The 14,957-nt window shown below is 35.4% G+C and overlaps 3 protein-coding genes and 1 long non-coding RNA gene across 4 annotated transcripts; 2 read left to right on the top strand and 2 right to left on the bottom strand.

The window, feature by feature from the left end:
• Positions 1-909: 909 nt before the first annotated feature.
• LOC103830010 (chalcone--flavonone isomerase) lies at positions 910-3,351 on the bottom strand. The gene is made up of 4 exons (XM_009105704.3): positions 3,050-3,351; positions 2,799-2,957; positions 2,409-2,632; positions 910-1,328 (listed from the first exon to the last, which is right to left on the bottom strand). Exons 1-4 carry the CDS (start codon positions 3,171-3,173, stop codon positions 1,077-1,079), a joined length of 759 nt encoding a protein of 252 aa, XP_009103952.1. The 5' UTR covers positions 3,174-3,351; the 3' UTR covers positions 910-1,076.
• Positions 3,352-5,611: 2,260 nt separating this feature from the next.
• LOC103830011 (ubiquitin-conjugating enzyme E2 14) lies at positions 5,612-6,911 on the top strand. Its single transcript, XM_009105705.3, has 5 exons — positions 5,612-5,869; positions 5,932-6,034; positions 6,134-6,231; positions 6,325-6,425; positions 6,519-6,911. Exons 1-5 carry the CDS (start codon positions 5,824-5,826, stop codon positions 6,672-6,674), a joined length of 504 nt encoding a protein of 167 aa, XP_009103953.1. The 5' UTR covers positions 5,612-5,823; the 3' UTR covers positions 6,675-6,911.
• A 58-nt stretch (positions 6,912-6,969) lies between these two features.
• Positions 6,970-8,546, bottom strand: LOC108868965. Its single transcript, XR_001955175.2, has 2 exons — positions 7,147-8,546; positions 6,970-7,075 (listed from the first exon to the last, which is right to left on the bottom strand). It is a non-coding gene; the product is annotated as an uncharacterized LOC108868965 (long non-coding RNA).
• Positions 8,547-9,053: 507 nt separating this feature from the next.
• LOC103830012 (2-oxoglutarate dehydrogenase, mitochondrial) lies at positions 9,054-13,184 on the top strand. The gene is made up of 8 exons (XM_009105706.3): positions 9,054-9,232; positions 9,368-11,156; positions 11,229-11,561; positions 11,659-11,905; positions 11,977-12,105; positions 12,186-12,401; positions 12,484-12,607; positions 12,687-13,184. Exons 2-8 carry the CDS (start codon positions 9,385-9,387, stop codon positions 12,914-12,916), a joined length of 3,051 nt encoding a protein of 1,016 aa, XP_009103954.2. The 5' UTR covers positions 9,054-9,232; positions 9,368-9,384; the 3' UTR covers positions 12,917-13,184.
• Positions 13,185-14,957: the final 1,773 nt, after the last annotated feature.

Genomic DNA, 14,957 nt, shown 5'->3' on the forward strand with positions numbered 1-14,957 from the left:
AGTTATTAACACAAATTTAACTTATGTAACAACTATATTTTCATGTATTGTTATAAAATAGATACATATTTACATGTTTCTACTTTTAATCGGTTTTGTTCGGTTTATTCGGTTTAATCGGTTATATACCAAACCATATCCAAATCCTACGGTTTTTATAAAATTATATTCATTCGGTTTATATGGTATATACCAAAACCAAACCATATTGTCTATTTCAGTTTGGTTCGGTTCGGTACGATTCTGTTTTACCATATTGAACAGCCCTACATAGTCTCTCCGAAAAGTCTTATCGGTGTTAATGCCGATCTCCCTGGTCTAATTGGCTGTTTAGCCACATCCAGCTTCTCAACGGACAATGCCGCATTCCAAACCTTTTCGTTTGGCTTCATCAATGTTGATTCCGACTATTTCATGTTCGCTGGAGCATCTGTTTCAAAGGTACAAGTGGATTTCTTTTCAGATGTTTCTTTACAATGAGCAAGTCTCCATGTAACATCTCTATCCTTTTTTTTTTATCGTTCTACTTTTGTTGTTCGTCATATCCTTGAGTTTCACTTTGGTTGTTATCGATTTATTTTTACTCCGGTTGGAATTAATTAAGCATATTGCGTCTTTAATATACTGTGTTGCAAAAAAACAAGGAAGAAATTTGAGTAACATTAAATTAAAATGTTAAGCATGGATTCACTTGTAGACGATGGTGAGTAGATATTAAATGTCTAAGATGATGGTGGCTCGATTGTGTATGCCCTCTTGGTCTTCATGTATAGGAGCACAACATTCAATATATTATACTTTGATCTCCAATATGGCAATATGATAATGATTTAGTTAGCTAATCTGATATTTACTAAAACATAATGACTTTAGTAACTAAGTGGATTTGATTTTAACGACTCAGCATCAAGATCAATTGATAATATAGTTTTGATTTATTTGATCCAGTTTCATGAGATTATTCAATTATTCTTACGAGTAGAAGCAAATAAAAACATGTGATGTGAACTAAACAACATGATTAGATATAGAAACATAAAGCCCTCAAAGACGACCAAGAAAAACCTCCCACACAATCAGTTCTCTTTGGCCAACTTATCTCCAAGGGAGACATCGTTAGCTTCATCTTGATTATCAGTCTTTGTTGCATCTTTTTCGACCTTGTTCTCCTTCATCAGCTGAGATAATCTCTCGGCAAGACTCAACCTAGCCCCAGGAGACACACCCTTCTTTCCTATGATCGATTCAAGAACTGCCTCTGCCAACAATTTATTCTCGATTACGGCTTTTCCGGTTTTAGGAATACTATCGTCTTTCGAAAACGCAATCTGCAAACATTTTAATTCACAACAAAGAGATGTCATAAAGTTTTTTTTTTCAAAGGTATCACGTATGTAGTACTACTATATCTTCAAACGTCAATTGCGTTCACACCTAAACAACTTAATGAAAACACAATTTTTACTCAAATATACATGTTTCAAACGTCATCTCTACATTAGCTTCTATATGTAAACAAACTTTTTTTAAAGTCACAATTACGTAAACATACTCCTCTTAAGAGGTAAACACACATATTCTGTTTTTTTTTCTAATGTGAAGAAGTTACCCGAAACCTGAAACTACTAAGGCACTAAGAGCATCTCCAATGTATTACTCCATTTTTTACTCTAAAATGGTGCAACACCAAAATGGAGTAAGGTTTTACTCCAATGTATTACTCCATTTTTTACTCCAAAAATAATATTTCTTAAATGATTTCATTTTTATTTTATTAATAATTGCAAATAAAATCTTATACTTATAAAAATTTAACAATTAACCCCAACTATTTTATGTTTACGATAAATAATTAAAATATAAATTATTTGAATTAAATATTTATTATTAAAAAGTACAAAAAATCATTAAAAAATATTTTATTATTAAAATCTTATACTATTTTCATGTTAATGTATCATTTTAAATATTATTTAAGTAAAAAATAAAAACATTAAAGATTTAAAGGACCATTTTATAAATAAAAAAAGTTCAACTCCAAAATGGAGTAATGAGTAAGATTACTCCATAAATGGAGTAACCCTAACTATTACTCCATTTTGGAGTTGAAAATGGAGTGGGGTTGGAGAAGATTTTACTCCATAATAATGTTTGGAGTTGAAAATGGAGTAGGGTTGGAGATGCCCTAACACGTAATATTAATTCTGTCTCAAGCGTCAACTCGATTACGTGACCTCTACAGACTTTGCGTATAATACTTTTCCAGTTGCTATGATAATTACAGTTGGTCACATTTGCATTTATGATGCCAAAAGCTATGGTTTTATATGTAAGAACAAAATCATACTATATAACATGTAAACGCAAGCGCACAAGTCAATGTTATAAAGAAGTTTTGTGAAAATTACCGTGAGAGAGCCGTTAGGGGAGAGAGCAAAGAGAATCGAAGCACCAGGAGGGAACGTTTGGTCCTTGAAGACCTCCAAAAACTTCTTCACAGCTTTAGCTTCAGAGTCTGTGTAAATACCTAACGATTTCCATATCGCCACACAGTTCTCCGTTACTTTCTCTGAATACTGCTGTCCTGTTAACGGTAGCTTCATCGTCACCTTAATAAACTTCTCAAACGAACCTAATTAAGAGTTAAACAAAAAGGTTATTAATTAATGACGGTCAATACAAATTAGAATGGCCCTTTTTACTTAAAAACACTTTGATATGACGTAGCTTTCTAAAAAAGAAACACTTTGATATAAGTCATATGACGTGTGTCTTAAGTAAGTGGTGTAAGGAAGTACCCGTGACGATTTCACGGAAAAAAAGGACGGATTCTGTTAGCTCCTCTGTGGTTTTGCCTTTCCACTTAACGGAAAGTGACGGGACGGCGACAGCATCTAGGTAAACACCGATGACCGTGAAGATCACGAACTTTCCGTGGATATCCAAACCTCGCACACCTGCGTAGAAAAATAAAAATAAAAATAAACATCATAGATTGATGCCGAAAAAAAAAAAAAAAAAAAAAAAAAGAAGGCAAGCATAGTCGAACCTGCGCCACCGAGGAAGAGGGGATTGGAGGAAGCCGGTGAGATGACTGAGGGTTGAAAAGTAACGGAGTCTACTTGAAGTTTGGTGACGGAGGGTAACGGTGTTGGACAGTGGGAAGAAGACATGGTTTGAGTTTGGGGTTAGGTTTGAATGTTTGATGGTAATAATGTAAGAGAAGAGGGAGGAGGTAGGTAGCAAGAGTTGCGATTACGAGTGTTGGGTATGTAAGCACGTGGAGGAGTTAAAACGATTTTGCCCTTTAATAATTTGTATGGAAGATTCAATATGGTGGTTGAGAAAACTCTGAACCCCTTTGTTTAACAAAGGACTCACTTTATAGTATCGATGTTTTAAAGATATCTATTTCGTCTCAGTTTAGGTTTAATTGGTTTTGTAAAATAGAATAATTTTAATTTTAATTTATTCAGGATTTGATTGATTCAGTGTAGCTTTTGGTTTACTTTATCTTCGTTTTAGACAAAGAAAACTTGTAGTGTTTCAAAAAAAAAAAAAAAAAAAGACAAAGAAAACTTATTTTTCTATATAATGTAATTATTTAATTGGTATTATATTTATGTAGTTTGATTACATACCTTTTGGCTTTTGATATAAGGCTAAAAGTATCATATATGATTTAATGGAGCTTAAGTTTATTCGTTTTGGCTTGGCCTGTTTACACTAAAACCGACTAAATGATATGTTTTAATTCAGTGATAGTTTAATATGTTTTTAACTAAAAACTCATGGTTACAAAAGTATTTTAACTCAAAGTATTTTAATGCTAATTAGATTCAGTTTGGATTATATATGATTTAGATTTTTTGTTATGTTTGAATAATGATATGTTTTTTTCTTTGCTAAACTTGTAAATATCATATTAATGATGAAAATATTTTACAAAAAGCTAAATCTTAAGTTTGCACTACCCAGCAAAAAAGGTAAAAATAAGGCAGAGCGTCAAAAAGGGTAACATATTATACACTCACTATCACAAAGACAATAGATTGTGGAAGTGTTTCCTGTGCCTTCTGGCCGTAAGTGCATTTCAGATTTCTCTATTGATGCCCTGCAACACTGAAGGAGGAGGAAGACAGATAGCATTGTGATTTGTGAACAAGGTTATTTCTCTGCTTCCAAACATGAAAAACAGTGGCTTGATGACCAGCCAACTTTCCTGAGAATTGACAGCTCTTTTGATGTAGGCGATTTAATCCAAGAGAGATAATATGATATATTGGATAAGGATTAACATAAGATTTATCATTTGTGTATACCTCTTAGATTTCATAGCCCGCTCTTGTATCTATATAAATTATGTTTATTGCATTAATAAATTATTTTATAAAATGTATTATTATTTATCAAAATAAATATTTATATATAATTTTATACAAATAAATTTGTACAAGTACTTTAGACCGAATTTTATCCACTTTCACAATTCAAACATATATTTTAAAATCCACTTAATCGATACTTTGTATGTTAGATCAGCAACGCTTGGTCCTCATTTTTTATTCGAAGCCTTAATTTGGTCCAAACAACGTTCAACAACTAGAGATGGAGTAATAATCTCAGATATTTTTAATGAGGCAAAATTTCTTCTGGCTTACTCTTACGAATTCTAACATACTCTCTACTCTTAGTAAAATAAGAGATTTCCAATTTTACCCTTACGTTTTTCCTCCTAAATTGAAAATTTAAATTTTAAATTTTGGGTATCAAATTCAAATTTTGAATTTTGAATTTTAGTAAAACTAAAAACCAAGTTGAACTAAATTACACCAATGTCGAAGTACAAATTTGCTATAACTATGTCATAGTTTTACCAAGTTATACCTGGTATAACTAGGTTTTAGTTTTACCAAGTTGTAAATTTGTCAAGGTACAACTTGGTAAAACTATAACCTAGTTATACAGTTTTACCAACGATTGCACGATTTGATAAAACTAGTACAAATTTTTACTAAGTTGTACTATTGTCGAAGTATAACTTTGTAATACTTTGAACCTAGTTTAACCAAGTTCTACGGTTTTACAAAGTTGTACTTTAACGATTGTATAATTTGGTGAAACTTTGTTTCTGGGTACAAGTTTTACTTTCACATTTCTCATGTATTCTTGCAGCAAGGCAGATCTGTAGTCCGAGAGAGAAAAAGAGAGAGGAAAGAGGAAAACATATGATATTTGAAGAAAAATTCTAAAATTGCGAACAAAGAACAATAAATCAAAAAAGAGGAGAAACATATAAGATTTGGAGAAGAATGAATTCGAAGAAGAAGAGATTCGAAGAAGAACAAAGGAAAAGCTGAACAACCGAAAAAGAAGAAAATTAAAGACAAAAAGGATTTGGATCGAAGAACGAAAGAGAAGAGAGAAAGAAGACGAAAAATGAAAATGAAATCTAAATCTGTAGAGATAAGAGATGAATTTAGATTTAGTGGCATGTTGTGTAAATAAGTAGATTTATATTAGGCATATTGAATTTTTTTTATCAGATTTCAAATTAAAAATAAATGAAAATGAAATGAATTAAAAGAGAAGAATATTGGAGAATACTTTTTTTCTGAAGAGTACTGTAGCAATTGATTCCTAGAGATGATATCTCCTAGAGACCATATGAACTTTTTTAACAATAAAAAAATAAAATAATACTATTTCTTTTTCATTGACAAGATTCTCCATTTTAACTTAAAAACAATACAACAACCCTAAAATTAGTAATCTTTTTAGATCGTCTCTCTACCATCATCAAATCCTTGTCTCTCTCTCGCGATGGCAAAGAACCAAGCAAGCCTTCTCCTACAGAAGCAGCTCAAAGGTCTCTCATCTTTGTTGGATTGATTTCGATAGTGGGATTAGCTAAATTTTTGTTTGTTTCAGATCTGTGCAAGCACCCGGTTGATGGATTCTCAGCTGGGCTGGTTGATGAGAATAACGTTTTCCAGTGGAGCGTCTCCATCATGGGTCCTCCTGATACTCTCTAGTGAGTTTCTTTTTCTAATCTTTAAAATGCTCTTAGCTTCTTCTTCATTTGCTTAGCTGTGATGAATCTTTTGTTTTTGATTGCTAACCTCTGTTGCAGTGAAGGGGGATTTTTCAATGCAATAATGACGTTTCCAGAGGATTACCCAAATAGTCCACCAACCGTCAAGTTCACTTCGGAGATGTGGCATCCTAATGGTGAGTTGAGTTGAGTTGAGTTGCTAGCTACTCTCTTTCTCTTTCATTCTCGGATTATAAGAGTCTCTTGTTTATTTACCAATTTGGGTGCAGTTTACTCTGATGGGAAAGTTTGCATATCTATTCTTCATCCTCCTGGTGACGATCCTAATGGATACGAGCTGGCCTCTGAACGTTGGACCCCTGTCCATACGGTAACCCCCTTCTTTTCATTTTCCAAGTAATTTTAGATCACATATGATGTGATTGAGAGAGCTAATATTAGGTAATGGGTGGTTGTTATCTAGGTAGAAAGCATTGTGTTGAGTATCATATCCATGCTTTCGGGTCCCAACGATGAGTCACCGGCCAATGTGGAAGCAGCAAAAGAATGGAGAGACAACAGAGCAGAGTTTAGGAAGAAAGTGAGTCGCTGTGTTAGAAAATCGCAAGAGATGCTATGAACAACATCTCTCCTGCATGCGTCTTCTGTCTTGTTGTAACAAATTTTCGATTCTAAGTTAAAAGAGGAGAGCCTGGAAGCAAGACGGGTCTGTAGCTATCCTCTTTAATCTTTCTTGGTTTTGTTTTTTCTTTTTTCTTTTTAAGGTTTGGAATATTGGTGGTGGAATCAAACCCACCTTCGTTAGGATTATATATCTATCTCTTCACTTAGTTAATGGATTCGCTTTCATGTTTCATTCTATTCACCAAATTTAGATTCAGTACACCGTTAGTTTGTTAGCAGGTTTAAGAAAATGACATGGAACTGAAGCGACCAGAGGAAACCCTTAGAAACAAAAGTTTATATCATATGACAGGAAGACGTTTGTTTACATCTACAGAAACAAGACGAGCTTGATTTCTGCAAAATAAAAAAATAAAACTTTACAAGAACGACAGAGAGATGATGTCAGAGACTGATTGAGAACACACCTGGAAACGGGCTATTACAATAGTTTGTGTAAGCACTACTGCCCATGTGGGGAAGGGCGTTTACGTAATAAAGTGGTCTTGTGAGGAGAAATGGTTCGGCTCATTTTCATTGACCTCCGAATGGCATTTCACATGACTGTAGGCCGCTACCACCCACCATGCTCCATGCTTGCCACCCATCCTATCCAGTATCCACCATGCTCCCAAGACCATCCATTTATATATAACAGAATCCAAATATCTTATTAGCATCCGAAAATAATATTTCAAAACTGAACAAGAATTCAAATACTTAATTTAATGTAATATAATATCCAGTGTTTTTAAATCTGGACCGATCGGGTTAAACCATAAACCGATAATAATTCGGGTTGGGTTAATACCAAAACCCAACTAAATTGAACCGGTTAAAAATCCCTATTGAACCGTAAAAATTCGGGAACCTCTGACCCAGTGAACCTCAAACCCCGGTTCATATATAAAACAATAGTTTGTTAATGAAACAATTAAGTTTTCTTCTTTTTTAAGTAAAAATAGGATTTATTAAAAATTAATAAAGTATCACCTCTCGTCTTTTTCTTTTGACGTCTTTACAACTTATAAATTACAAGATTCACAAAGTTTAATATTCACGTGAAGATATATTTTTTGTCTGCTTCTCACTTTGTTTAAATTTTATTTTATAATCACTTGGTTTGATGACTTTAATAATTGAAACATTTACGTTTGTGAAAATTTTATTTTAAAATATAACTTCTACCTAATGTGTATATAATTTTTTTAAAGGTAATGAAGATATAGAGTGATAAGATATGGGAATAAATTTTAAATTTGTTTTTCATATTGATTTTAGATATAAACTATTAAATTATTTTATTATTTTTGTTTTTTTTTTGTTAAATTTTTATTATTTTTGTTACATATTAATTGTTATTTTAAGTTTTTCTAAATATTATGACTATTTAAACATTTTATTTGATATGCATAATATTTACAAAATATCATTAAATTCATTTTAATCCAGTTAAACCCAATTAAATCAGGAGTAACCACAATGATCCATGATCCAAAAAAATTCCAGGGTTCGGTTTTAAAAACACTGATAATATCTAAAATATTCCAAATTAAAATACTATTAAATGAATTGAAAATAAATTTCAAAATAGACAAAAAAACGAGATTTAGAATCACTTAAAATTCGAAGTGTGAAATGTACTCCCGACTGCAGATAATATTAATACCTCTATTAAAATCTATTTAGGAAAAAATATATATATTTTAGGAAGGGCAATTATCAATAATAGCACCTTTTGAAGTTTATGTCTCAAAAATAGCACTAGAAGGAGAAAGTCACAAAAATGACATTCATTAAAAGGTAAAATATCCCTAATACCCTTGGTTTAAAATTAAATAAACAAACAAAAATAAATAAAAATAAATAAAATAAAAATTAAAAAAATGAAAAAAAGATTTTTTTTTTTTTATAGTTTCAGATTATATGTTTTCAGATTCGAAATTTTTTTTAAAAAAAATTTTCGAATTTTTTTTTTTTATTTTTTTTTTCAAATTTTCTTTTTATAATTTAAAAATACTTTTTAAAACTGTTTTTAAAATTTTTATTTTTTATTTTAATATTTTTTTTATAAAATTTTAAACCCTAATTCCAAAACCCCACCCCTTAACTCTAAACCCTAAGGTTTGGATTAATTAACCCAAGGGGTATAAGTGTATATTTACCTCTTTAATAAAACCTATTTTTGTGACTTTGAACCTTGAGTGCTACTTTGGGAACATAAACTTGGTTTGGTGTTATCCTAGTCTTTTTCTCTTTTAGGAAACCTAATATTCAGCAAATCACTACAACTTTCTTAATTTCCCAGTTTATGATATTTGTTTGACATATCTTCGACAGAAAAAAAAATCAACACATCATATCGTTATTAACCAATCATTTCCTTAAAACACATTAACCTAAACAAACATTTTCATTATTTCCATTACAATAAAAAAGTCTCGTCCTCCTTACACATTAGCCTTCTTCTTACTTTCTCCACGTTACGGTCTTCTCCTCCTTCTCCGCCTCCAGGTACTCCTTCTTAGTCTTCCCGCATTTCTTAATCGAACAACAACAGATCTATCACCCTTCGAATCCAAAAAGGCTTCTCCTTTATTCTTTATTCAATGATTTAACGTTTGTGTTTGCTTTCGTTTTCTTCATCAGGCGTTGAAAGCTGAAAGATGGTGTGGTTTCGAGCTGGTTCCAGCGCGACGAAGCTCGCCGTACGAAGGATTCTGAATCAAGGCACGAGAACACCACGCTACCTCCCTTCTCAAAACCGTTCCTTTCACTCGACCCTCTACAGACCAAACCCTCAGAGCTCTGCCGCTCCTGTTCCTCGCGCTGTTCCCCTCTCTAAGCTAACCGACAGCTTCCTGGATGGGACCAGCAGTGTTTACCTCGAGGAGCTTCAACGAGCGTGGGAAGCTGATCCCACCAGCGTTGACGAGTCTTGGGATAATTTCTTTAGGAACTTTGTGGGCCAAGCTGCGACTTCTCCAGGCATCTCTGGTCAGACGATTCAGGAGAGTATGCGTCTCTTGTTGCTCGTGAGGGCTTATCAGGTGAACGGTCACATGAAAGCTAAGTTGGATCCGTTGGGTTTGGAGCAGAGGGAGATCCCTGAGGATCTTGACTTGGCTCTTTACGGATTCACTGAGGCTGATCTTGACAGAGAGTTCTTCTTGGGAGTGTGGCAGATGTCTGGTTTCATGTCTGAGAACCGCCCCGTGCAGACCTTGCGTTCTATATTGACGAGGCTCCAGCAGGCTTACTGTGGGAGTATCGGGTTTGAGTATATGCACATTGCGGATCGGGATAAGTGTAACTGGCTGAGGGAGAAGATTGAGACTCCTACTCCTTGGAGGTACAACAGGGAGCGCCGCGAGGTGATTCTCGACAGGCTTGCTTGGAGTACTCAGTTTGAGAATTTCTTAGCTACCAAGTGGACAACGGCTAAGAGGTTTGGGCTTGAAGGTGGAGAGTCTTTGATTCCTGGCATGAAGGAGATGTTTGACAGGGCGGCGGATCTTGGAGTAGAGAGCATTGTTATTGGAATGTCTCACAGAGGGAGATTGAATGTTTTGGGTAATGTTGTTAGGAAGCCACTCCGTCAGATTTTCAGCGAGTTCAGCGGTGGTATTAGGCCTGTGGATGAGGTTGGCTACACTGGCACTGGTGATGTTAAGTACCACTTGGGTACATCTTATGATCGACCTACGAGAGGTGGGAAGAAGATTCATCTCTCGTTGGTTGCAAACCCAAGTCACTTGGAAGCTGCTGATTCAGTTGTTGTTGGCAAAACCAGAGCGAAGCAGTACTACTCCAAGGATTTGGACAGGACCAAGAACTTGGGGATTTTGATTCATGGAGATGGGAGCTTTGCTGGACAAGGAGTGGTTTACGAAACGCTTCATCTTAGTGCTCTTCCGAATTACACCACTGGTGGTACCATTCATATTGTGGTGAACAACCAAGTGGCTTTCACCACGGATCCAAGGGCTGGGAGGTCTTCTCAGTACTGTACTGATGTTGCCAAGGCTTTGAGTGCTCCCATCTTCCATGTTAACGGAGATGATGTTGAAGCTGTTGTTCATGCCTGCGAGCTTGCTGCTGAGTGGCGTCAGACGTTTCATTCCGATGTTGTCGTTGATTTGGTTTGCTATAGGAGGTTTGGGCATAATGAGATAGATGAACCATCTTTCACTCAGCCGAAGATGTACAAGGTTATCAAGAATCATCCCTCGACGCTTCAAATCTATCATAAGAAGCTCTTGGAGTGCGGTGAAATATCGCAGCAGGATATTGACAGGATACAGGAGAAGGTTAACACCATTCTCAATGAAGAGTTTGTTGCTAGCAAAGATTATCTATCTAAGAAGCGTGATTGGCTTTCAACCAATTGGGCTGGATTCAAGTCTCCTGAGCAGATCTCACGTGTTAGAAACACTGGGTGAGTAGGCTTTGTCCTTTTCTTGAGTTCTCCCTTTCTCTATTGTCCCATAAACTGTACACTCTTTTGCAGAGTCAAACCAGAGATACTTAAGACTGTTGGCAAGGCGATTTCATCACTGCCGGAGAACTTCAAACCTCACAGAGCGGTGAAGAAAGTTTATGAACAGCGTGCTCAAATGATTGAAACAGGAGAAGGAATTGACTGGGCACTTGCGGAAGCTCTTGCCTTTGCTACCTTAGTTGTGGAAGGCAACCATGTCCGCTTGAGTGGTCAGGATGTCGAAAGAGGAACCTTTAGTCATCGTCATTCTGTCCTTCATGACCAGGAAACTGGAGAAGAGTATTGTCCTCTAGATCATCTCGTCATGAATCAGGATCCTGAGATGTTCACTGTCAGCAACAGGTACTTTTAGCTCCCTACCATCCTTCTCCCCAATGATCATTTTGAGAGAAGTCCCCTGTTAAAGATGTACTGAGAAGTTTTGGTTTGTTTTATGCAGTTCTCTTTCAGAGTTTGGAGTCCTTGGGTTTGAGTTGGGTTATTCAATGGAAAGTCCAAACTCGTTGGTGCTATGGGAAGCTCAGTTTGGAGACTTTGCCAATGGAGCTCAGGTGATATTTGATCAGTTCATCAGCAGTGGTGAAGCCAAGTGGCTGCGTCAGACTGGGCTTGTTGTGCTACTTCCCCATGGATATGATGGTCAAGGCCCTGAACATTCAAGTGCCAGGCTGGAACGTTACCTTCAGGTAAACTCCCTCCTAGTTTCTTTTTCTAATTGATTTGCATCTTAGCTCTAATTAATGCTCTTCTGTTGCAGATGAGTGATGACAACCCCTATGTCATACCAGACATGGAACCTACATTGAGAAAGCAAATCCAAGAATGCAATTGGCAGATTGTCAATGCCACCACTCCTGCCAACTATTTCCATGTTCTGCGTCGTCAGGTAAGCCTTTTGATCGTTTTCAGCTATTTCAAAGGTTTGTTTCCCATTTTACAATGTCTCAAATGTTACACACGGTGCAGCTACACAGAGATTTCCGTAAGCCTTTGATTGTAATGGCACCAAAGAACTTGCTCCGTCACAAAGACTGCAAATCAAACCTCTCTGAGTTTGATGATGTCCAAGGCCACCCAGGTTTTGACAAACAAGGAACTAGATTCAAGCGATTGATCAAGGATCAGAATGATCACTCTGATCTTGAAGAAGGCATCAGAAGATTGGTGCTTTGCTCCGGAAAGGTATGCAAGCTTTGTGATGAGTCTTGCTGGTCCCAGATTAGCAAAAGACAGTAGAATCATTCTTGGTTTTGCATTTTCGCAGGTGTATTACGAGCTTGATGACGAGAGGAAGAAGGTTGGCGCAAGCGATGTTGCTATTTGTAGAGTGGAACAGCTTTGTCCTTTCCCATATGATCTCATTCAGCGTGAGCTCAAGAGATATCCAAGTAAGCATTGGTTTGCAGTACCTATTCCTCTGACATCTTGTATTGTTTTAATTCGTTTTTGGCTTTGATATGACAAAAGATGCGGAGATAGTTTGGTGCCAAGAAGAGGCGATGAACATGGGAGCATACAGCTACATAACTCCAAGGCTATGGACAGCAATGAGAAGCTTAGGCAGAGGAGATATGGAAGACATTAAGTACGTTGGTCGTGGACCTTCTGCTGCTACCGCCACTGGTTTCTACACTTTCCATGTCAAAGAGCAAGCGGAGCTCGTCCAGAAAGCCATTGGAAAGGAATCCATCAGTTGAAAGAAACTTCATTTATTAAATGAATTCTTTAAATAAGAAAACTTTCGGTGAAACAAAGTGATTAAACAACACTGACAAAATCATGTCCTTGCTTTTTATTGGTCCCATTGATTTTTGAACCTGACTCGTGTTGGCAGGTTAATACGGATCATACTCATTTTCATAAACCTTTTGTTTTTCCTCTACAGTTTTATTCTTTGATACACCTAAATGTTTTGCATTTGTCGTACAACCTTTTTTTTTGGAAGACATTAAATGTTCAACTTTAGCCATGGCCCTCTTCTTTTTATTTGGTTCCCTAATGAATTTTGTGATGAGGTATTGTTATTAGTATTCAAAACAAGTTTCACTATTTTTTTTTGTTTAACTTCTACGTCAAGTATGATTTGAATAAGATCAAAAGTCATTCATGCATTTCATATGTTGTTTACATGTTTGACCAACAGATTGCATGTATAGTTGACCAACAAAAGGTTACTAATTCTGTATTAGCAATGTCAATATCACGCTAAGTTAGCAGTGCAATGTCATCATTGTAGAATGTCCATTGCCAAAATGATTATAGCCACTTTTTTCTTAAAAAAAAAAAGCAATTTGCTATTGTTTAACAATAGTGGACAAACCAACGGCAACTTTTTAGAGTCACGTTTCTAGTAACTAGCTTAGAATTTGAAGGTTAGCGCTTAGTGACCATATAAGGAAGAGAATGAGAACTTATTTTTTTTTGGTTGTAACTAACTAGGAAGAGAATGAGAACAAGAGATCTTTTGGAACCCTAGTACACAACCACGTAAATCTATTGAGAACCACGAATCAAATAGGCCTGATATTTTTAACCGAATAGAACCAAAGTTTCGGATAGTTCGGTGAGAAGCTCAGTTCGATTCAGCAGGTTTATAAAAAGCTTTGGTTTTCTGTTTGGTTTGTTAATCGGTTAGTATGAGTTTTCAAAAAAAAAAATTGTTAACCAAACTTCAAACCAAACTAACAAAAATTCTGAACCAAAATTACCCAAAATTTTGAATTGAATTAACCAAAATTACCCGAATTTAACCGCTTTACCCAAATTTTTAACCGAAATATTATCGAAACCAAAACATTCAATTAGTTTTGGTAAAAGATCTAAAAACCAAACTACCCGAATACCGATCTTTTTTACAGTTCAAGTCGGTAAACCGAACGATTCAAACCCATATGCCTAGATCAAATAACCCATTTATCTAAGAGGGTAATAAGCTCGAGCTAAGGAGGAAAGACGATTTTAGATGATGGTGTCACTCTGTCGTAGCAACTGATCAGTTGCTTTACAGCTTAGAAAAGATTATGTTTTTAACGTTTATATTCCTTTACATGTTGATGCCTTGATGGACCATCACAAACATAAAGATCATAAAGACAGCGGAATCAAAGCCTTTTAACATATGTCTAAAGCGAATATCATGAGAAGTTCCCCTTTATTCATGAGAGAGTTACGTAAAAGGACACATTCTGTCTTTAGTTTTCGCTGAGAGACACTTTGTCAACTTCACACACTTTTCCTTGCCAGCTGTTTTTTCCTAGACAGAATTGACCCTGCTTTTTTGTAATGAAAAGTTTGTTTCCTTTAACAAGATAACCGTAAGGTAAGTGAGTTGTAATCAAGTTTGTGTTCAGTTGTAATTAATGATAAATGTTTAAATTAAAAGGTAGGTATATATCAGAAAAAAAGTTAATTGTTTTGGAGCGTTGAATTTGTTTATAAGCATAAGATCTAACGACTGTTGATAGTGTTTGGTAGATTGTGCAGTTAAGATGGATGTTCTTCGTCTTAACGAAGAAGATGAAGAAAAATATATTTATTTATTAATAGGTGGGGATGCTCTTCTCGAGCTCAAAACGTAGATGTGTTCGTGGAAGTGTAGCGGTGGATGGATAATATTTGTTTGTTACTGCTGGATTCATGTGGATATGCTATTGTGGTTAGACTAACATAAAGGCTCGTCCACAAAAGATCCTAAGGTTTTTCTTGCTGTTTTTTGGTTTAGTTATTGTGAGTGATATT

This window comes from Brassica rapa, chromosome A07 (genome assembly GCF_000309985.2).
Source record: "Brassica rapa cultivar Chiifu-401-42 chromosome A07, CAAS_Brap_v3.01, whole genome shotgun sequence".
Lineage (NCBI taxonomy): Eukaryota > Viridiplantae > Streptophyta > Magnoliopsida > Brassicales > Brassicaceae > Brassica > Brassica rapa.

Bases quoted from the DNA above. Each gene is read 5' to 3' on its own strand.
- LOC103830010 (XM_009105704.3), bottom strand. From the start codon at position 3,173: ATGTCTTCTTCCCACTGTCCAACACCGTTACCCTCCGTCACCAAACTT. The intron at 2,958-3,049 runs GTTCGACTATGC...TTTTCTACGCAG, and splicing joins CCTCTTCCTCGGTGGCGCAG to GTGTGCGAGGTTTGGATATC. The intron at 2,633-2,798 runs GTACTTCCTTAC...ACTCTTAATTAG, and splicing joins TTTCCGTGAAATCGTCACGG to GTTCGTTTGAGAAGTTTATT.
- LOC103830011 (XM_009105705.3), top strand. From the start codon at position 5,824: ATGGCAAAGAACCAAGCAAGCCTTCTCCTACAGAAGCAGCTCAAAG. The intron at 5,870-5,931 runs GTCTCTCATCTT...TGTTTGTTTCAG, and splicing joins CCTACAGAAGCAGCTCAAAG to ATCTGTGCAAGCACCCGGTT. The intron at 6,426-6,518 runs GTAACCCCCTTC...GTTGTTATCTAG, and splicing joins GTTGGACCCCTGTCCATACG to GTAGAAAGCATTGTGTTGAG.
- LOC103830012 (XM_009105706.3), top strand. From the start codon at position 9,385: ATGGTGTGGTTTCGAGCTGGTTCCAGCGCGACGAAGCTCGCCGTACGA. The intron at 11,157-11,228 runs GTGAGTAGGCTT...ACTCTTTTGCAG, and splicing joins TCACGTGTTAGAAACACTGG to AGTCAAACCAGAGATACTTA. The intron at 11,906-11,976 runs GTAAACTCCCTC...CTTCTGTTGCAG, and splicing joins GGCTGGAACGTTACCTTCAG to ATGAGTGATGACAACCCCTA.